We start from the raw sequence: 22,762 nt of genomic DNA, 5'->3' as shown, positions 1-22,762 counted from the left end.
TGCACTTGGTACGCCTCGGTGCCCTGAGTCAGCGTCTCTGGGGCAGGAGGGGCTATAAGAATGGGCAGAATCTGGACTCTGGGCTTCCTGCTGCTACTGTGCGGGAAGAGCAATCCAAGCCAATGGTGCTAGGCCCCCAAATATAGACATGGGGAACATTTTTGCTGTTGCATGCTTTCCCTTTGGTGACCCCTTCCTGGATATGCCCTAGCTGTTGGGGAACATAGAGGAGAATGACAATTTTGACCTTCTCACCATTATCTGGTGCAGTTTCTCTGTCCACAATTTGAAACCTCCCTGAGGGCAGATTTGGGACAGCAGCTTGTGGAGATCACACAGGAGTATGACTCATGGTGGACATGCACAGCCATGGAGAGGCACTTGGGAAGTAGTGTGTATAGGCTTCTGTGTATATATCTTGCGCTATGAGATCTCCCTCAGCTTTCCCTCGCAGCAGAGAGCCAGTCCAGGGGAAATTGGCCAGGCTCATCTCAAAGTAGTAAAGTAGATCAGTGGGGTTGCTGCAATGTGGGGAACTAGAGGCAGAATTTTGGCCACTGCCATTGAAATACAAGGTTTGGAGGCAGACAACTTTCCATGGGAGTGCCCAAAAATAAAGAAATTTTGTTCAGTGGTGCAAGTGGACATGTGATCTGAAATGCCCTGTCTCCCTGGAAGATTAATGCATGTCCCTGTGGTTACACAGCTGTACAGAACACCTTGGATAGACAGAAAAGTGAGACCAGTTGTTCAACTTCAATCGGTAACTAAATTGATTTCAACTGGCTGCAGTGCATGTTTGAATTTCAGTTTAATTTAGATCAGAAACTTAAACCTCTTGAGCAAAACTGAAATAAGTGTCCATATGGGATTGCACTAGTTTACCTAAACCTGTTTTAAAATCACACCTTTTGGTTGAGCTTTTATAGTTTTCTGGTGTAGACAAAGCCGAAATGTAGGGACAACTTGGCCTTCACTCCATATTGAATATTGTCCCTTAGTTTGCATTTTGGTATGAAATTGACTTGGATCCTTTCCTATACTGTGAGCTGGCCCACCCCTTCAGATGTTGTGGATCACACTTTGCCGGATGGATGCTTAATTTGGGCACCTTTGGAGCACTGAGGAGAGGAAGGAATTGGAGTAAATGTTTTGTTCTTCTCTATTGTTGGCTAACAGTCACTTCCAGAAATGTCTGTCTGGCCAACTTTTACCATCCAGCCTATTGATCAAATGAAAGCGGCTCCAGTAAATGGAATGCATGATTGAGTCTGTGTTTGTGGTGGAGAGTTACATTAAACCTAGAAAAAGGTGCCCAAACAGCTGATTTGTTCAAAAATATTCCCATGTATGACTGTGTATCCTCACAACAGAATGCCTGTGTGGGAAAGGGTGTAACCATAGCTAATTGGGTTATTTATAGATAACACTCTCTTCACTGTATCACAGTTTGGGGGATTTGCAAGGTAAGAAATGAAAGTGAATTTTTTTGTTTGCTTTTGGAGCCTTAAATAGTTTGTCTGTCCAAAATCTAAGCCAGAACTAGGTCTGGATCCAACTCAAGAATTGAACACTCCTAAAATTTGCCGGGGGTAGGTAATCAGGTCAGCTGTAGATCTGAGCTTTGCTGTTTGTCCCTTTTCATGACCATGGACTAATCTCAATGCTGAGTTTGACACATTAGCATTTTGGGACCTGGATCTAGGACTGAACTTTGTAGGTTGGGACCATCTTGCCTTGCAAGTATTTGTAACAGGTTTGTCTGAGATCTTATTTTAATAGTGTCTTAAAGGAATCCTGCTTCTCAAGTGCAGCTGTCTTCCTACCACTCATTTTTAGTTCTAGGTACATTGTGCACCAAGTTACCTATGTATTTATAATATTCCCTCTCATTGTTTACGTCACAAATTCCTATGGCACCCGACTTTTGTATTTGTATTGGCTCTTCATGTTATGTTCAATGTTTTAGATCTTGGCAAGTGGAGAGGCTGGAAGGAACTGGCCTCTAAGGTTTTTAGTCTGACACAAGCTCCAGCATCATTAGAAATAGCTAAATACAGCTTTTTGTTGTTTTTTGCAAGGAAATATGGCGACTGCTTTCATTCAGTGCTGACTCTTACTTGCTGGAGAGCTTGGTGAGAAGTGTTAATGACAGCAGGAGTTGATGCAGTGACAGAGGCTTAACTGTGGTGTGGACAAAACGTCTTGGTTGACCTGACCCATTCTCTGATTGCCAAGTAGTTGCTATGACTTTGAACTTAAAACAAGTGAGGTTGGGGAAGGGACTGACTGTGTTTCATGCTAACGGAAATGAAGACAAATCCTTCAGAGTGTGAAGCAGCCGTACAGTGTGCAGGTGTCTGTTGGGGGTCAAGGAAAACTCAGGAGTTGAAATACGCAACTGTTCTCCTCCTCCTCCCATCCTGCAGCTTCGTCACTCAAGCAAGTCTAATTTACGCTATTGTGTTTGTTTAAAGGTTGCACAGTAAAGTGGATTCAGACTGTGTTTAAGAAGGATGAGTTTGGACAAGCAGGAGGGGACAAGTCCAAAGTACAGGAAGGTGAGATGATTCGCCTAGATACCTGCCTTCCTCCTGCAGAGGTTCAAGTGAATCATCCCTGGGCTTTGTAATGATAAGATCCCACCTGCAGATGTTTTCCTGGCACTTTTTATTTTGACACAATATTTTTTTCAAGTTGCCTCACAGATAAACTACGTAGGCCCTTTAAAGGGCATCTTCCACTCTCTGAAGCTCTTACAAAAAGGCAACCACTTATTTAATGTATAGGTACTAGAAGACTTGCCCAGTGTTGCCTGGATCTGGGGATGGCCCAAGGTGGGGACGGGGAGCATGATGGCCAGCAGCTGCTCCCCAGGGCAGACCAGGATGGCGGGGGCCAAGCTGCTGGCCAGCAGCTGGACCCATAGCTGTGGTCGTTTGAGAGTGGAACTCTCTCACGCCTCCCTTTCCGTTTGGTATGAAACAAGCACATCACACGTACATCCCATTGTGCACATTCTGGCACAACCAAACCCTGACCTTGCTTTAAATTATGAGGGGAGAAAGCTGCATACCAAATGAGGTGGTCCTACCTCTTACTGGTTAGGAAGAGTTCTTGAACAAACAGACTCTCAGGTGGACACACAGCCGCACAAACTCTCTAAAATATATATCAGATAATATTTTTCTTCTTCAGTGAAGAAAAGTATGTAATGTGAGGGAAAACAAGTTGTTTCTATAACGGAACTCAGGCTTGGGAGAGATCAAGGATGGATCATGTTTAGGACCCTAGCAAATTCATGGGTGTGAAAAATGTGTCGTGGACCATGAAATCTGGTCTACTCTGTGCCTAAACTGTACAGGTTTCATGAGGGAGACTCCATCAATTTGGGAGTCCTTACCCAAAAAGGACTCTCAAAGTTATTTTAGGGGGATCACAGTATTGCCACCTCTTATTTCTGCACTCACTTCAGAGCTGGACGTCCTGTGAGCAGAAGCTGTTGGCCAGCTCTGAAGGCAGCACCCTGCCAGTAGCAGCACAGAAGTAAGGGTGGCAATACCATACCAAACAGGCACTGATTTCCCCTCTAGCTGGGGAGTGCTTCATGCCTCTCTGGCCTCGCCAGGCCTACCCCAAGACCACTACCCCCAAACTCTGCCTCCGCTCTACCCCGATGCCATTCCACCACTTCCCCCAAGCCTACTACATCCCCTCTCCTCTTCCTTCCTCACAGAGTGTCCCAAATGCCACCAAACAGCTGCTTTGCTGTAAGCAGGAGGTGCTGGAAGGAAGAGGGAGCAGCTGGTGAGTGGGCCATGAGCAGGTGAGAAGTGCTGGGGGATAGAGGGCAGTTTGTCTGCCAATGGATCGTGAGAACTTGCCAATTTGTTTCCATGGGTGCTCCAACCCAGGAGCACTGACAGCGGCAGGGTATGGGCCATACCATTCCACTCTTCTTCCTGCATGGCGGCCTTCAGAGGTGGGCAGTCAAAAATGGGTCCTGCTGGCTGAAGGCTCAGGTCTGAAGCAGCAGCACAGAAATAAGGGTGTCAGTAATATATGATCCTTACTTCTGCACTGCTGCTAGCAGTGGCTTTGCCTTTAGAGCTGGGCTCCTGGCCAGCAGCTGCTGCTGTTCAGCTGCTTGGCTCTGAAAGCAGCACTGCCACCAGCAGCAGTGCAGAAATAAGAGTAGCAGTCTCCCCCTCAATAACCTTGTGATCCCCCCCACAGCTCCCTGTTTCGGCTTAGGACCCCTATAATTATTGTGGAATTAGCAATTTGTAAAATCCAGGGACCATGGACTTGACCAAAATGGAGTGTGAATTTGGCAGGCCCTTACTCATTACGAGGATGGGGAGTTTAAGAATACTACCATATAATAAGAGTGGTAATTGCAAGGAGGCAGGAGGAATGTCTTCTGAAATGCATTTTTATTTTAGGGGTGTAAATCTGAAGTCTCTGAAGGGTCAAGAAAATGCGTAGGGTGGGATGTAGGATGAGACGAATGCTCCATGGCTTGAGTGCTTGTCTGTAGTGCCACCAGAAGTTGGTCCAATAAAAGATGGTGCTACACCCACATTATGTAGTGGGCATTATACAAACGTTCCCATACAGCCTTCTTGCTTGCAATGAACCTTAAGCTTCATCTAGCTCCCGCTTTCCCTGCCCCCCTTTACCTGGTGTCACTTGCATCTGCAAGGGATTCCACACTGAAGACTGGATAGAGACAGATCAGACTTAGTCATGGAATAGAGGTGGCTACAGTAATGGCAGGTTCTTTAAAATTCTGGCATCCTCTGCTGCATTGGGGACACTGCCATGCATATTAGAGGGGAGAGCAGAGGTTTATTTGTATCCCGGAGGGCAGTGCTATTTTATTTGTGTTCTAACCAGGCACAGTTACAATGAACTGCATCCTGTAAAATCTTTGCAAATATTCCCCACCTATGAAGTAAACAGAACTCTCAAATATTTAAACTACAGCATCCAGTTGCTAGTTTAACAGAAAATGGCATTATCTTTATTAGTTTTTGTGGACTCTGAGTTACCTTTCTCCTATGACATTTCTGGAGCATTGATATGTGTAAATTAAAATAAGCCTTTTCTCTTTAATTTAATCCTATAAGGGTTATGTGTTTTTTCCCCCCTGTAATTAAAAGGTGACATTTGAAGTTGGTAAAAAGGAATTCTTTTTAATATGTCTATTCAAAATTAACCTGCAGAACACTCTTCCACAAAATATCATTCTTAGACACGTTACACTAAGGTGCACATTTATAGAGGATGTAAATACTCACAATTCATTCATAACATAGGTTGAACGCTGTCTAATGGGTTAAGAAACTTATTCCTAGTGCAGAATTTTTCTTTACTGTCTTTCTTCCACCTTCTTCAGAAGTGTCAGGAACCAGCCATTGTCAGAGATTGAACTTGGTGGACCACTGGCATGACCAGCATTTCCTCTCATTTTTTCGATCCATGGGTGGAATAAATTTTGTTATGTGCACCAAGACATGTGCAGATGTGCATGACCAACAGCAACATATGATGCTAGCTGTGGGTACTTTGTTGATCAGCTGGGTGGTACCTAAATCTCTCCCAGTGCTCATCTCACAGGTAATACTGGGCCTGGCTCATTATAGCAGTTTCTATGTTGCTATGATCATTTCCGCAAGAGCTGAGCACATAACTTTTGTTTAGCTCACTGGCCATTCCAAAAATTTGGCGGGAGGCGAGGGGATTGCGTTTGGGTGGACGCGAAATGCCAATTTTTTAGTTCACTGAACATTTTGAAATGTTTTTATTTTGGGTTGAATAAAATGTTTTTGTTTTGATCTTGAACTCTTAAAATGTTTAGTTTTTTTAATAAACGTGTTGTTTCTAAAATGTAAACTTTCTTTGAGTAGACTTTTTTCTGAATTTTTTTCAACATGAGAAAGTTGGTTGTCAGTGCAATTGCAAAATGTTTTTTGTTTGCTGAATATATTTTCTCCTCTATTCCCCACTCCCAAGTTTTAGCTCATTAGTTTCCCCTGTTCTAATCTCAGTAACAATGTCAGTGGTCAGTGAACACCTTTTGCAAGCTTTTTAGATTGATGGAGGAAGGTAATTGGGACTGTCCACCATACCGAGAGTTATTACAATGGAAGACAGTACTGAAATGATGAGTCCATCCAAGGTAATATTCTTGTCTGGTAAAATGGGTACAAAAGTTTTCACTTCCTTTGTAGTATGAATAGTGCGAGAATGAAAAACCATTGGTTTGGTCAGAGTTGCATTCTTCTATTAGTACCTCCCTGTTTACTCAGCATTGTGCAGTCAGTGGGAATGACCAATTGGGTCATGTACAGTTTCTGTCATTTCTGCAGAAGGTATTTAAAGTGTTCATCTTTATGAAGTGCTACATGACTGCTGGTTTCTTTTGTTAGAATACAGACTAACCTGGCTACCTCTCTGTTACTACCGCAGAAGGCATGTTTAACGAAATTCCATGAACAGTCAAAATAAGTAAATTACTCTGCTGCAGGATTTCCATTTCAGATTGGTAACCTTGAACAATCAAAACCTGCACAGAAGTAACTCTGAAAGGTGACATATCTTCGGGGTAGGCCTGGATCAACACAGGAAAGATACAGCTGTAAAGAAGGCATTTTCATGGGAGACTGATGTGGAAAACCCCACAGCCTTCTTGGCTGACTGTTTTATTCTTTATCCGTTCAGCTCTTCCTAATGCTTTTTCTACAGCACTCAGTCACTTGGACAAACAGTGGGCATGATTATCCTTCCCAGTGGTGTAAATCCGATGGTGGAACTCCATCACAGTCAGCGCATAAGTGAGAGGAGAGTTGTATTCACTGTTTCTAATCCAACAGCTTTTCAGAAAACTTTTGACCTTAATCTATCTTCCACATGTAGATGACAGTCGCTCTTTGCCAAGAATAAGATGAATCGGTCACTGTTGAGGGTGCATATTATTTTAATGAATATTGCACACCTCTGTGGAGCATTTTACCTGAAAATATCTAAAGTGCTTTACACATGCAGATGAATTAAGCCTTACAACATCCTGGTGAAGTAGAGAAATGCTATCCCAATTTGATGGCAGGGGAGGGACAACAGGCAGAGTTAGTGGCATACCTTAGGTTTGGTCTATGTTAGGCGGGTAAGCTGAGTGCAGATATGCAATTCTAGCTATGGTAGTTGTGTAGCTAGAATCAACTTATCTGCAATCGATTTACCTGGCCATCTTCACAGAGGGAGGTTGACAGGAGAGTTTCTCCCATCGACCTCCCTTCCTCCTCACAGTATCGTGGAGCACGGAGGTCGACCGCAAACCCCAGAATTTGATTTTGTGTATCTTTAGCAGGTGTGCAGAATCAGACTCTGGAAGATCGACCCTCACTGGGTTGATCTTCCCTGTAGTGTAGATGTACCCTTAGGTCACGCAAGGAGGAGAGGTCTGCGCAACAACTAAACACTCATAGCTGTCCTTTGTCAGTTGACCTGGGCTCCAGTCTGAGCTCAAACACCTAGCCCATGATTTCACACCCCGCAGCCTAAACCTGAGTCAGCTGATGTGGGCCAACCACATGTGTTTAATTGCTGCATAGATATATTCTGAGTCAGTGAGAGAGTTTGAGTAGAGTCCAGGTAATCTGACTCCCAGACCTGTGCATTAGCTGGTAGCTTGTGCTCAATTTTCAGCATGAGGGCAGGTGGCCGTATAGGGAGTTCTAAATTTTACATTCTAGAAGGGGCAGTTGTCATATACGTCATAGTCAGTCAGTTGCTGTTATTTGGAAATGAAGTTGGTGTATGCAGTAGAGCCATGCTGACTCTGCATCTGTATTAATGTGCCATCAGGCCTAGAAATCTGTGGCTTTACCTAAGGCAATAAGATGTAACCCAGTACTAAGACCCAAAAGAATCCCAGCACTGGCATTTGTCAGTTACAGTAAATATTTCTGTTTTATATTGGGGGGGGGACAGATAATACTTTTTCCATTTCACTAGTGTTCTAGGAAGATGTTAAATTGCAATTACCAAAGTTAGCCAGTTTTGAATCAGCAGGTTCAGATAACTTGGGAGGGCTTATAAACAGCTGACAGAGGACCTCATTGGACTGTCAATATACATGCTCCATTCCCCTTTTTGCTCTGGAAGGTGACGTGGTCCTGATCTGCAGGGTTCTGTCTTGATCTAAATGATACCTGGAATCAGCTTGTTGACTCTGTAGGCAGCATTAGCAATGGCTCTTGACATGGGATTTGTTTGCTGTGAAGTTGAGGAAGAAGACACCCGACTCCTGGAAACAGGGTGTATGCAGACTGGTGTGCCCTGCAGATAATAAATAGGTAACAAATGTCTGTAACGAGCTAACAGCAACAGGCTTCTGGCGTTGTTTATCTCAATGGCTTGTATTCGGCTTCGGGAAGAAGCCTATTGAAGTAGCTGAAAAATGCAGCATGCACAAGAAGACAGGTCCTTCAGTCGCCAGTGGCCCAAAAGGAGCTGAGATGTCATGCATAAATAGGCTAACAGCTTCATTTTTACATCAGTCTTCTCCCAAACTGGCTTATTTAAAAGAAGGGGGGCGGTGTGGGAGGTGGGGGGAATGACACAGAGGAAAGCTGTAAAGAAAAGCTAAAATAACTTGACAGTTGTTGAGTAAGAGCTGAGCTCTTAAAACTGTTCTTTACAGGAGGTTATTTGTACAGCCTTTGTTCAGACCCTGGAATAACCTGGTAATTTGAGTTCTGATTAGATTAGACGGCGGGGCGGGGTTGGGGTAATTCACTTGTTTTATAATTTGTACTGTGTACGTGTCCAGCAATCTCATCAGTCAAACTGCAAAAGGACACAGGTGAAAAGTGCTCCAGCTTAGTCCAGGACCATGGAGGATCTTAGGGTTTGTTTACACCCTTAGTGTCCAAAATACTAACCACTGGCCCCATGTGGCTATTTGGCAAGTTGAGTGTGGCTAGTGGACTTGAACAATAAGTGTATTTTCAGAATAATGTGGCTAGTGTGCTACAGCAGTTGCCCCTATGTTGGCTACTGCTTCAGAACTGGTTGGGCACTGCTCTACACTGACAATTGAGTGACAGAACGTTTGTTGTTTTGATAAAAGTTTTGTTGTGCAATTGGTAGTATAGGCAAAGCTTGACCACCTCTACCCTCCTGAAGGACACAAGTTTTGCTGACTCAAGTGGCCATGTAAATGACACTCAACAACACAAACCCCACTGCTAGGGGCTGGAACTACTTACAGCGTTTCTACCGCCCAACTTTTCAGCACAGTTGTGTTGCTACGAACTGTGTAGCATAGACAAAGACTTAGCGTCTTTAGTGTGACACTCCAGATTACAAATATATTCTCTTCAAGTCACAATGGCTTATTAACCCCCTTTGGCAAAAGAGGGCTTCAGAGGAAGGTTGGTGTTTGGTTAACCTCTCACATTTTTTCTGTCCTGGAATTCTGAGCTGGAGCATGGCGCATACCAATTATACGTCTGCTGATTACAGAAATAACAGAGCTAATGGGAGCAGTGCTAATCACTTGCTGATTTTTGGACAAGATCCTCAGCTGCTTGAAATGGATACATCTCCATTGAACTTGATGGATCCTGTCAGCTGAGGATCTAACCTCTGATGCTGAAAATGGAACCTCTCCCTTTCATCAGTTGTTATAGTACATTAGGTAATAATTATATGAAACTGTCATGTTCTTTCTGAACAGCGCACTCTCTTTACGCATTCAGAGTCAAACTGCTGATGTTCTCGACAAAATTCAGTTGTTTAGCACTTGCGAGGCGATGGCGGTAGAGATAGCCCAGGTCTCTCTCCCTTATGTTCTTGTCCAACCATCAACAGAACTGTTGGCCAAGTCCCAATGGCAGAGCCAAACGTGAAACTCCAATAAGGTTGCATGTGTGCAACTAAAGGCAGGGTACAATTTGGCCTGCAGAAGCTTTACTGTTGGTGGTGATTCAAAAGCTAGAAGGAAGCCAGCTTGACTGAGTGTTCCCAGGCTGAGATTGCAGTGCTTGCCACTGCAGGGAAGGGGAGAGGTAGGGCAAGATGGGAATTTTCACCGGTAAACTGAGCCATTGAGAGACCTGAGACTCCTGTGTGGTGTTTGTAAGAGCTTCCCCTTCAGAATAGACTCTACATCTTTAGTGCACGCAGTGGTTTGGATAGGCCCTGAATAGCTCTGTGGCAGCGCCACATTCCCCATGGAATTATTTCGGATCCAAGAGACTTACTGCCGCAACCAGAGCAACAGCTTCTTTTGGGGTCTGTGTTGAAGGACATCACTGGGGAAGGAGCATGGCAGTAGACACTTCTATGCTGGGAATGTGCTACTTCACTTTGGGGTTTCCACAGATCTAGAAACAGATGACTCTAATTTGACATTTTTGGATTTCTCTGCACGGTAAGCCTGCCTCTGGTTGGTCTTTCCATACCATTGTTCTTCACAGAGATTTCTGTCACAGTAATTAGACGTCAAAGACCCTTTTGGACGTCTAGGATGTTTCCTTTGCCAAGGCTGAGGTGGGTCTTGTTACTGAATAGGGAAGCATTCCACATATGGTCGCCCCTGTCCAATAACAGATTTGGGAGGAGAGAGGACTGTTTGTAATCTAGCAAAGTGTTGTAGTTATAGTGAGCGAGAGAGAACAAATGAGATCTGTGACGTTTATGTTAAAAATGTTATGGAAGCCAGTATGTGTTACAGAATGCCATGTTACACCGTATATTGTCAGATGGGAAGTTGGTCGATTTTATTCCTATTTGCGTCTCTATAGAGTAGTAAACGAATTACAAGCTAGTGCCCTTCTCTTAAAATACTGTGTTAAATAACTGCAAGTTTTCCTGTTTCAAGCCTGAGTCCATAGCAACTGAGGTGTGGTAATGTGCAGAGCAAACATTAAGAAATGTTTTGGCTAGAATCATAAAGGTGATGGTTTTGCTTAGCTCACAGTGCATACAGTGGGTATACAAATAATCTCTGTTTACTTCTGTGTGACTGCTCCTAATGGCTTAGCAGCATTGAGGTCAGCTATCAAAGGCAGGTGGAGATTTCTCACAGTTCGCGGAGGGCAAGCTTTTCCATGATAAATGCTTCAGGTAGGTTTTTGAACCTGTTTTTCAAAAAAGAGGGTGTTGATAGTTTGATTGTAGTGGGCTTTAATTTTCTTTTCCCCCTCCTATGCTCTAATGAAATAATTTTACTAAAGTACAATCTCTGGAGAGTAAAACAGCACGCTTGTTAACTAATAAGCTTATTTATTTATATATGTAGTTAATTTTTTGTTTGTAATTTACAAGATTGCTGAGTAAATGTGAGTGCTTGCTGGAGAGCTTGTCTGAAATAGTTTTGGCCCAAATGTCAGTTTGTTATCAGTAAATATTTCACGGTACATTTTATTTCAATTTAAACGTCCTGGAAATGTTGGTTAAATCCATCATTGTGGTAGTGCATGAGAACCAGTGAGTAGGGGAAACGTGAAATTGGTCTCTGCAGTTTTGTACCAAGTTGCATGAATGGCACATTTAATCAACAGAAGTGGTAAATGGTTTTAAAAAAATATTTCTGTTTTAATTCTCTAAAATGGCACTGAGGACACAGGCAAGAAAAATTATCTTTGTTAGGCAAAAGCAGCTGATATAGATTGGCACAGCTCTGCTGAACTCCTTACCCACAGATTGGCGAGAGCTGTGACAGAGCTGACACCCCGCTCCACATATGCCAGCTGCTAGACCACAGACTGATTTAAAAATCATACTGTTGGAATAGCAAATACATGTGCGGTGTAAGGAGACCTGCACACACAGCTACTAAATGAGCAGCATGAAGGCTGTTGTTGTGGAAGGAGCACTTAGCACTTTTTGATCTCTTAATTGAATAAGCATCTATCATTCACCAGATAGGTTAATGGAGATGAAATAAATTAACATTTTGCCCATCTTTCCTACTTGTTTGTTTCAGAAGCAGCATGCAAGGGAAGCTCCTTACCAGTTCCCATGAAGCTGACTAATAAAACAAGCGTGTATTGTGGTTAGTCTGATAGTGTATCAAGAGCTGTCAGATATGGGGAGAAAGGCAGGACAGCTTGCTATGGGACTTGTGCTTTAGAACAAATAAACACCCTCCAAGATACACGTTTAGTTACCATATGGAGTGTTCAGCTAGAAAGGCATCTCTGTGTGATTTCTTTGCAGGAAAAACCGATCTGCCCTCGTGATGAGCTCTTTCCTGAGGAGGACGTGTCAGAGGTTCTGCTGGTAAATGTCTATTAACGGAGTTGGTCCTTCATCCCATCTGAAGCAATGAGAAGCTTTCGTCTCTATATTTGGATATTTGATTGACATTGGCTCTAGAATGCTGTGACTGTTTGAACTAAGGAAGGAGCATAACTCGGTGGAGAGGCTTATTCCCCCGCCTCTCCTCGACACGAGCTGGCATTCTGTATAGAAAGCCATCCCAGAGACCTGCTTAGGGTCTTGAAGTCGGAATCGAAATCTTACTGCAACTTCCCTCCAAGCCATGCTGTCGTGAGGTATTTCTTTTGCAATCTCATAGTGTTTAGCACACTGAGGCTCTGTGCTCAGGAGGCTGCTAATGGCTCTTTCATAATCTGCTCTCAGCTGTTCTGGTCTGGCTATGGTCTGAAGAAGTGGGTCTGTCCCACGAAAGCTCACCTAATAAATTATTTTGCTAGTCTTTAAAGTGCTACGTGACTGCTTTTTGTTTTGATAGTATATAGACTAGCACGGCTCCCTCTCTGTTACTGCTCTCAGATAGTTTGTGGTCTGTCAGTGCCCCAGCTGGCTGGAGATGATTACAGAGAAAATGCTGGACCTAAGCTTCCTGACGGAGGAGGAGTATGAGCAGCTGATGAAGGTTCTGCAGAGAGATGCTGAGCTGAAGAAAAAAGACAATGATCGTATCAGGTAAGGAAATGCTGATGGGTGTGGCTTGTCATCCTATGATCTCCCCAACACCTCCCTTCTCAGCAGGACTGGAGTCAAGGCTAACCATTTTCTAGCAGGGTAGTCTTGGTTAGTCTTGCGATTTTTGTTTGTACTATAGTTCCATACTGGCAGAAGCCCTTGCGTAGGGGCTGTTGTAGCAGTCTGGGATAGTTTGTGCAGAGAACCGCTCTCAGTGATCCCAAAAGCAAATTTTTCTGGTACAAGCCTCATCTGCATGCAAACCGTGGGATGACATGGCTATACCAACAGACCTTTTCTAGTGCAGACTAGGTGTCTTTAGATGGAAAAATCGTGTCACTGCAAAAGCCACTGTTGACACTAATCCAAATTATGGTTTTAATAACAGCTTAAAATAGATCTCGGTTCCTTGATCTCACTACACGAGTTCACTCCCTCCTTCTTGTCTATGATCAGCTATATTTTCACTGGAGTGAGGAAGGCATTGAAGTACAATGGGGGAAGTACAATGCTGGAATTTTCTAACCTCTAACAATTGATCCTCTTCATCCCATGGAATATTTGATATTGAGGAAGTGCTTGAGTGAACTAATCAGTTCCTCACACAGCCCTTTGGAGAGGTGAATTGCAGCGTGGTTCTTCATAACCGCTCGCTCTCATCTCTGCGCAGTTCAGAGTGTTGAAATGCACTGAGGAAAAGTCTTCACACATGAGCTCTCTCCTGGTAGATGAGCCTTACATTGATGGTGACTGCATCTCCCTGGGACCAATCCTGCTGTTTGGCTCTGACTTACCAAATGAGGAAGCTTAGTTACGAGGCCACCCTACCCAGGTGACCCCTCTTACGGTCTAGCTGTCTGGCATAAATGAAGGGAGCTGTTCAATTTCTTGTCATTGTGGCTGTAACTTCTTAGCTGATGTGACAAGAGTCTCTGTCTTGGTTGAAAATTTGGGCCACTCTATGGAAAATGATTGCCATACACAGAGACCAGTTCTGCCAGGCCTTTCTGGGTCAGCTGTCACCATACACTAGCTTGTCCCATGTGGTTAGAGCTGGGACAGCTCATCAGTCCAGGTAAATGAGGCACAGCCCAATCAAGGATTCACAGAAGCTGCAATGTACATTTTGTGTAGTTTATTCAACTGACAATGTATACAGACTTGAGGACAAATTGTAATTTGATTTAAATGTCACATCTCTCGCTTTCTGGTAGCAAAATGTGATGTCAGGACATGTGAGGTGAGTCGTGTGGCATGAGGCTCCGCTCTCGGGAGACCTAGGCCCTTGCAAAACTGACCTGTCACCCTGGCAGCTGTCCTCGACTAAGAGTCACTTAATAAAGGCATTGCTGGAGTTACAAAGGCTTGGTGAGGCTGCTGCAGGTTTGTAGCAGGCTGGGTTGCAGAGGGCAGGGAGGGGGCTTATGCCCCCTGCCTTCCAGGCCTCCTCCCCAGTGGGGTGGTCAGCGTGGATGTGCATAAGGAGCCAAAAGGTATGTTTCCATCTTCCAGGTGCTGCTTCACTGTAAATAAGGTAAGCTGGTAATAGGTATTAAATGATATATTGGACAAAGTTGCTTCACCATTCTTCCAACTCCTAGACACCTTGGATAAAGCGAGTAACTTTAGTTGACAGCTTCGGAGTTCTGCTGCCTATTAAGGTCTTTATTACCCATTCTTTTGTGTCTGGAGCATGTTTGAATGTGGCTTTTGGTGACAACGTAACAGCATTTCCATACAGGGTCATGACCTCTGTGCCTGAGCGCAGGCATCTCCAGCCCTTTAGGGTTTGCTTAATAGCATCTTTAAGTCTCATTCATAAATAGTTATTGTTGTTCATATTGGCTGTGTCTACATGGGTACAAATCTTCGAAATAGCGATATTTTGAAGATTACTAATGAGGCGCTGAATTGAATATCAGTGATTGGGATAAGGAGATTTCGATAGGTGCGGGGTCCTTTCGAAAAGGACCCCCGTGTAGCCGCGCCGAGCCACATGCTTTCGTAAGCGGGGCTTTCGAAGCGCTGCGGCCGGAAGCGTCCTAATGCTAATGAGGTGCTGAGTATTCAATTCAGCGCTTCATTAGTAATCTTTGAAATGGCCATTAGCATGGCTATTTCGAAGATTTGTGCACGTGTAGACACACCCATTGTGAACCTTATACTTGGACTTTCTGTTTGTTTGTAAAACACGTGTTTTAGTTCTTTGAGGTTTGTTATGCAGGCTGGAGAGGGAGCAAGACAAAAGTAGCCGAATTTTAGTCTGGTGGGATTTTGTTTTGTTTTTTGTTTGTTTATAAGCGTAGGTGCTGTGTCTGTGTCTCTGTCTGTCCCTTTCCAATATTAAAGAAGCTGCCATAAGGAAACCAAGACTTTCAGTGTGGATTGGGTTTGAGAAATCTGGTCTAGAAGTGTCACCCATATGGGATCAGCTTCTACCACCCTTACTCAGCAGGTGGTCCCATTGAAATGGATGGGACAACTCAGGAAGTCAGGGTTTACTCACTGCAAGTAAGAGTGGCAAAAGGTAGTCCTTAATACATATCTAGTAGGGCTGTTCACCTGCTGCCTCTGTAGCATATCTTTTCCTGCTACCTACAGTACTTTTTATTACAGTATGTTTATACATTTCCTTATGGAAGGATGATAGTGTTTGGTTTTGATTGGTTATGGACAGGCACTATTAAATAGTTACCAGTCGGCTGGGCCAGATGGCCGTTAAATTGGAGAGGGAGTAGAGTACCATATGTTTCAGCGAGCAAACTACTGATTGAGAGAGGTTTTAACAGGAAACACAAACGCCTACATTGTAAGGCCATCTAGCTAGGATGTACCTGCAGCAGCATGTCTGTGAGTGCAGGAAGTGGGTGGGCCTGTAACTGAATGGGAGACCATCCAGGATCATGTACTTGCTGCAGAAAGTGGTTTGGGTGGGTCAGTGGATGATCCCCTGCCATCTTGAGCAGAACTGAACCGCGTGGAGGCAGCTGAGTTGTAAAGCCAGGGTCCTGTCCCCTTGTATTTGCACATAATCCTGTGGCACATTTTGTAAGATAAGAGGTTTTGTAAAACCGGTGTCTTTCCTGAATTCCCTCATATGTAGTGTATATTCAGCCCACTTAAATGCCCCTGTTTTTTCAATTGGACAAGGTATTTTTCACTCCCGGTCCTTAATTTTTAAATCAGCTGCTGTGATCTACTCTTACCATATTTCAGGTGTGGGTGAAGTGATTTCTCCTTCATAAGAAGGTTTCTGAGGTGGGGGTGGGGGTTGATGGAAAAATTGTGTGTAAAGGAGCCTTTGACATAGAAGGTGAAAACAATTATTACAAGTAAGCTTACATTTTGAAATATATAATAAAAATCCATGGTATACTGGGTTTTAAATTAAAAAAAAAAACTCCTCCCAATGTCTAATTTACACATGTAGAGTATTTTTTATATGCAGATTACTGTGTGCAGCTTTAAAACGTCTCAGATCAGTCAGCTGGAGTCAAGGTTCCTCTAAGATTTCTACCCAGCACCAGTAAAATATTCGTGAACATAGCGCATTTTTAGTTCATCTTTTGGTGGGGGGGGATTGTTTTTTTTTTAATTTTTTTAGGCGATTGCAAGGCTCTCTCAAGGATGAAAAGAAGAAGAAATTCGTGACTGGTGAATGGTTCAATGAAGTGAAGGCACAACGTTTTCAAGAGGAGTTAGAGGGTCCGGATCTGCTTCGAGCATCAATTAGAAGGAAAAAGGAGAAGCTGGAAGGTAAGTACATTACTGTGTATCATTATGCAGTTTGCTGGTGAGCAGAAAAGGGTGAGACCCAGACACTCTGTGGTCTGATTCCTAGATTACTTTTGGATTACTTGCCTTTATACCCCTGACATTTACTTCCAACAGGGCCTTTGTGAACTGTTTCTAGTACTAGGAAATATAACTGGATCTGCAGTAGGGCTTACAGGTGAGATTTACCCTGCTGTAGAGCTCAAGTGTACTTGAGCTGTGTTTTGAGGACAGATCTAGGACTAAATGGCACATAGTGCTTAGCTGGGGTCCTCAGCACCAGGCTCATGTTCACCTTAAACAGCAACGAAGGGTCCTGTGGCACCTTATAGACTAACAGAAAAGTTTTGAGCATGAGCTTTCATGAGCACAGACTCACTTCATCAGATGCTGGTCTTGGAAATCTGCAGGGCCAGGTATAAATAAGCCAGAGCCAGGGTGGGGATAACAAGGTTAGCTCAGTCAGCAAGGGTGAGGCTTACTACCAGCAGTTGATCTTAAAAACGCAGCTTAAAAATACTGGGTTCAAAGATGCCATAAGTGTTAGCAGCAGGAGATCCCTTTAGCAATGGGTTAGTCAGCATGCCTTCTCCAGGCACAGCTTGTGGGGACCAGAGGCAGGTGACTTGTGCTGGGGACCTGCTGTTTTACCATCATCTGAATAAGAGAACAAGGCTGAAGCTGCATTGATGGTATCTGGTGTGATTTGGCTCTGGCTGAGTAGCGCGAATGGGAGTGCTATACTGTATTCTGACTGTTGGATAGATGGAGGGGGTCTCAAGGTGAGTGGCCTGGTTTCTCTACAGTGCCCCACCTCACAGTCTTTTGCTCAACTTGTGGATGTTTTGGATCAGATATTTCTTCCTCTAGTGGTACTTTACTGGTTCCAGCTGAGATCAGGGTCCTGTGACACTATGCACATCAAGAGAGAGTCCCTGCCCGGACCTACAGGGTACATGTACTGTTATGTGTGTAGTAAATGTCCAATTTGAGTCAACTCATCCTCTCCATTTCGCCACGTAGAGGGGACAGTCCTGGTGTTTCTCAGCTCAGTCAGTGTGAGAGCTCCCTCTTTAGGATCATTCCTCTCTATTTCACAACTCTGGAGGTGCTCTGGTGCTCAGCAGGGCTCAGATATGGGAGGAGGTGGACTGAAAGCAATGGCTGGTCTCCATGGCATTGTTCCTTCCCACTTCTGTCCGGCAGGACTCTAAGGAGTGCAGGAAGTCAGTGTGGTGTCCATCACTATTATCTTGCTAGGGTTCCTCCTCAGCAGTGTGAACCATCCCCGAGAGGGAATTGTGGGCTTCCAGTGGCAGAGAGCTCCTGCGAGAGCCATGTTTCCAAGGGGCTGGAAGTTAGTTGCCTCAGGGCTGCCATGCTGATGGCTGCCTTCTTGCTTCAGCTCTCCGCCACTTCTGCTGGAGGGAGAATCCTTGCCCCTGTAATGAGAGAATGACAAGGCAACATGGCAGGTCCAGTTGTCTACCAGGGATCAACAAGGTGTGCTGAAAATAACGAGAAGTCCTGTGGTACCTCATAGACTAACAGATAGATTGGAGCATAAGCTTCTGGGGCAAAGACCCACTTCATCAGATGCATACTGTGCATACTACACCATGCATCTGATGAAGCGGGTCTTTGCCCACGAAAGCTTATGTTCCAATCTATATGTTAGTTTAGAAGGTGCCACAGGACTTATTGTTTTTGCAGATGCAGACTAATACGGCTACCCCTTTAGTGCTGAAAATTTCAGACTAGCCCCCAAGCTGTTGTGCCAAGGCCAGAGTGCGTCTGGGACTGTGCACTGGGTCCAAGACGCGCTGTGCTTCCTTGGACACACATGTGTGCATTCATGATTGTCTGTGGAACAGAACAAATCTGATTTGACTGCTCAGAGCACTGAAGAGAATAGTGCGCCTTTTGTGAGCTGGGTAGGGCTGTGCGTTGAGTCCAAATATAACCAGCCTGAATTTGGCACTTTCTACTGAACGCTTGTGGAAAATAACGCTGGGGATGATTCACATCCAGTTCTGAACATGAATATCAGCCAAGTAAGCCTCGTCAGAAATGCTGAGTGCCAGTCTGCAGCTTAATTGTTGCGCTAGAGTGGGAAATCACAGATTCTCAGATATGCCTGATTAATTATTGGCTCCAGCAGATTCTGGAAAGCCAAGAACCCGATGCTTAGAGCTGCCCAGGGTCTTCAGTGATCTCACTGTGCTTTGATTGCATAATTCAGGTTGAGTGACCTTCCAGTTTTTCAAAACTCTGTGGTGTTGCTCCATCTGATTTTATTTCCACCTATTTTTCATACTGCTCTCCTTCTGCATTTCCTTCTTGACGTGTGCTTGGAATAGTGTTGCTCTTCCTTTTGAGCTGTCCCAACAACCCTACCACCAGCAGAGTTTGGACTCCAAAGGAAAAGTTCTATAGGCACTGTGTCTTATATATTTCCAAGTCAGGGCTCCCTCATTTTACTTCATAATAATACTCAGAGCTTTAAATCAGGATTCAAAGCCCTAGATTTCATGGAAGCATTGCACTAATCTTGTTAAATGAACACCTACCTTTTCCCGTCAGACTTAGGAACTGACTTCAGGCTGAACAGCTCTGATCTCCAGAACCAAAGAATAAAGGTTGGCAAAACAGCAGTTGAACAGCCTTATCTCGCTGATTTCCGACTCGGCATAGGCTGTGTCTTGGCGTGTGTGTTTTGAGCATTGGGAGATCAGCATTTATTTAAACAGGGCACAGCAAATGCTGCTAACTTTATATGTGGTTTATTGTGTTTAAACTTTGCCCTCTTTTATTTCTCCCATTTTCCTTCTCGTTTCTCTTTCTGTTCTGAGGCTGATGTCAAATCACTGGACTAATACGGGACTTTCTTATTTTCAAATAGAATTTCGCCTATTAACCTTTCCACTGCCCAGCAGGGCTGACAGCCATCATGGGCCCCAGGGCAAAGTGGGAGGAGGGGCCTGGTTCTGCAGTCCTGGAAGGGGTGGGGCCCAGGGTGAAAGGGGAGGAGCCAAGAACAGTCAGCCCTTAATGGTGCTGGGCTCTCCTCCTTCTGTCAAAGTTGCACAGTGTGGTGGAACAATGCTGCTGTGGCACTTCCAAAGGGCACAAAGCTCCAGCCACCACCACTGCTACTTTGGCAGTGGTGGTGGTGGCCAAAGCCCTGGGCCTCAGGGCAGCTCCCCTCTTAACTCACCCCTCCCCGCCATAGGTGGACATGCCACTGCCGTGCTACTGTTGTGGTTAGGGGACAAAGGTTGGGTACTCAAACCATTAATTCTACCAAAGGTGGCTTCTAGTAGTAGCCAGATGCTAAAATCCCCTCTCTGGTTTTCGTGTCTTAATGTAGTAGCCATTTGCTCTTCTCTGTAAGAGGTAAAATAGGGGTGTCACCAGTGCTGTTGTGATTCCATTGATGAGGATGTTACACCAGATTGCTGCTGGTGGCACTGAGAGCAGAATCCAGCTCATGCAAATAGGGAGCAGAAAGGGACATTCCTCCAGCCGAGGTAGAGTCTGGAATCCAGTGAGATAAGGGCTTTCAGTTGCTGTCTTGCTAACCTTTATTCTTTCCTTCTGGAGAGCAGAACTGTTCACCCTGCAGTCAGTTCTGAATTCTCATTGGAAGAGGCAGGTGTTCATTTAACAAGATTAGTGCAGTGCTTCCATGTGTCTGGGGCTCCGACTCCCAACTTAAAGCTCTTAGCATTGTGTGATGAAGTGAAATGAGAGAGCCTGTCCTTGGAAGAGTCCAGCCAAAGGAGCACAGAGGAGGAAAACCCAAACAGCTCTACTACTAGCAGGCTTTGGACCCCAGAGCAAAAGTTCCAGAGACTCAAGGTAGTCCACTGGAGACTTTTGTTATTGCTATTAGATGTGGATTGTGAGCTAATGTGGTGGTGGTGGAGGGCAGCAGTGTAAAACCCTGAGACAGAGACATTTCTTATATAGAATGATTATAGCTTGGCATTGAGTGAATTTCTCAGGTTCTGGAGATAATGACTTATTTTTAAATCCTGGGTGGGAATGTGAAGGCAGGTGCTTGCCTACCATCTGCTTTCTTAGCTTATGCTCAGATGGGGTAAGTTCATGAATTTAGGGATAACGTCTTCATTCTTTTTCCTGGGACAATCAATACATGAGTTGTGTCAAACTAACTCGTTTCTGATAGTACAATTTCTGATGTTTTGTCTTGTGTTAAATGCAGGTCTGTGTTTTAATGCAATAAGGAATGGATAGTTCATGAAACAGTTTTAGTATTAGTGACCTATGATTAAGCCATACCTATGTATTTTTCTTTTAAAGCTATAGCTAAACAAGCTAAACCGGTTGAACATCTGTTAATTCAGGGTGGAACTTGACTCTCACTTATCTGGTCTTAAAGTTACCAAGGCCATTTTACTGGCTTTTGCAGGTTATAATACCCTGACCAGCAGTTTGCAATTTTAAAAAAATCAATTGCAATAGTTGATTTGGTGGAGAAATCTGCGGGTCAATAATTTGAATGAAAATACACAAAGACCTCACGGTGCTCAGCTGGCAACAGTGTGAGTATATTGCAGTGGGTTTCGTAGTGAGTTGCGAGGGAACTGCAAGTGTTCGTAGTCAAGGCCTTTCACAGTTCAAATAGGCCAAGAATAATGTGAAAGGTTTTTGTTCACTCTTTGTGACCCGTTTGCATCATGCTCTCTTGGGTGCCAAGATTTTTGGGGTGGAGGAAGAAGCTCTTGTTTGTGCCCCTCAGCCTAGTTTTCCATACTCTGCTTGTCATTTGCTGTGCTTGTCTCAGCATGTGCCCAGCCACCAGGAGACCTTTTACCACATTACAGTTCTGTGGCTGTCCTGGGTTCATTTAAATGCTCCTACTTGTGCGGTTCTCTGAAGAAAGATGATGTAAAAATGGGGAGCCAAGGTGGGTGAGGCCACACAACACAGCATATGTAAAAACGGCACCACTCGAGAGAGAGATCGTGGAGTCAGTGTGGATAGTTCTCTGAAAACATCCACTCAATGTGCTGCAGCAGTCCAAAAAGCACACAGAATGCTGGGCATCATTAGAAAAGGGATAGAGAATAAGACAGAGGGTATCTTACTGCCTCTATATGAATCTGTGGTACGCCTACATCTTGAATACTGCATACAGATGTGGTTGCCTCATCTCAGTAAAGGTATATTGGCATTGGAAAAGGTTCAGGAAATGGCAACAAATATGTTTAAGGGTTTGGAGCCACTGCCATGTGAAGAAAGTTTAAAGAGACTGGGACTTTTCAGCTTAGAATAAAGGAGACTAAGGCAGGGTATGATAGAGGGCTATAAAATCATAACTGGTGCGGAAAAGTGAATAAGGAAAAGTGATTTACTTGTTCCCATAATGTAAGACCTAGGGTGTCACCAGATAAAATTAATGGATAGCAGGTTTAAAACTAACAAAAGGAAGTTTTTGCTTCATACAGCGCGTAGTAGGCCTGTGGAACTCCTTGCCAGAGGAGGTTGTGACGACCAAGACTTTAGCAGGGTTCAAAAGAGAGCTAGGTAGATTTGTGGGGTTATGTCCATCAATGGACATTAGCCAGGATAGGTAGGAATAGTGTCCCTAGACTGTTTGTCAAAGGTTGGAAATGGATGAAAAGTGAGGGATCACTTTGGTGATTACCTGTTCTGTTCACTCCCTCTGGGGCGTCAGGCATCAGACTCTGTCAGAGGACAGGATGTTGGGCTAAATGGACCTTTGGTCTGACCTAGTGTGACCATTCTTATGTTCAGGGAGCAGGCCACTGAGTGTGGGTTACATCTGCTTGTGTTACTTCTGTAAAAATGGGAGCCACACCAGCTCTAGGAAAGTTTCTGACTTGTGCATCACCAACAAAATTCCAATTCCAATTGTGGGGGTCTTATTCTGCCTTCATTTACACCTCTGAAACGCAGAGGAAGAACATATAATTACATAGATGCAGGTAAGGTCAGATTTTGGCTTGTGGTGTCTGATGCATGATGATGCAGAGAC

General features: G+C 44.3%; 1 protein-coding gene across 4 annotated transcripts in view; it reads left to right on the top strand.

Moving 5' to 3' along the window:
* LOC142020264 (synaptotagmin-like protein 2) overlaps nt 1–22,762 on the top strand; it is a 63,281-nt gene that overhangs the window by 5,072 nt on the left and 35,447 nt on the right. Inside the window, exons 2-4 of one of the 4 annotated variants that reach the window (XM_075007964.1) lie at nt 12,232–12,569; nt 12,830–12,963; nt 16,568–16,719. In XM_075007964.1, the coding sequence (XP_074864065.1) occupies nt 12,848–12,963; nt 16,568–16,719 (268 nt within the window). In that variant the 5' untranslated portion in view covers nt 12,232–12,569; nt 12,830–12,847. Of the gene's footprint in view, nt 1–12,231; nt 12,964–16,567; nt 16,720–22,762 lie in introns of all 4 variants that reach the window. The other 3 variants (XM_075007963.1, XM_075007965.1, XM_075007966.1) reach the window with 3 other exon arrangements.

Source organism: Carettochelys insculpta, chromosome 13 (genome assembly GCF_033958435.1).
Source record: "Carettochelys insculpta isolate YL-2023 chromosome 13, ASM3395843v1, whole genome shotgun sequence".
NCBI lineage: Eukaryota > Metazoa > Chordata > Testudines > Carettochelyidae > Carettochelys > Carettochelys insculpta.
Note: the sequence above shows the minus strand (reverse complement) of the source record. Positions and strands in the feature narration are given on the sequence as shown.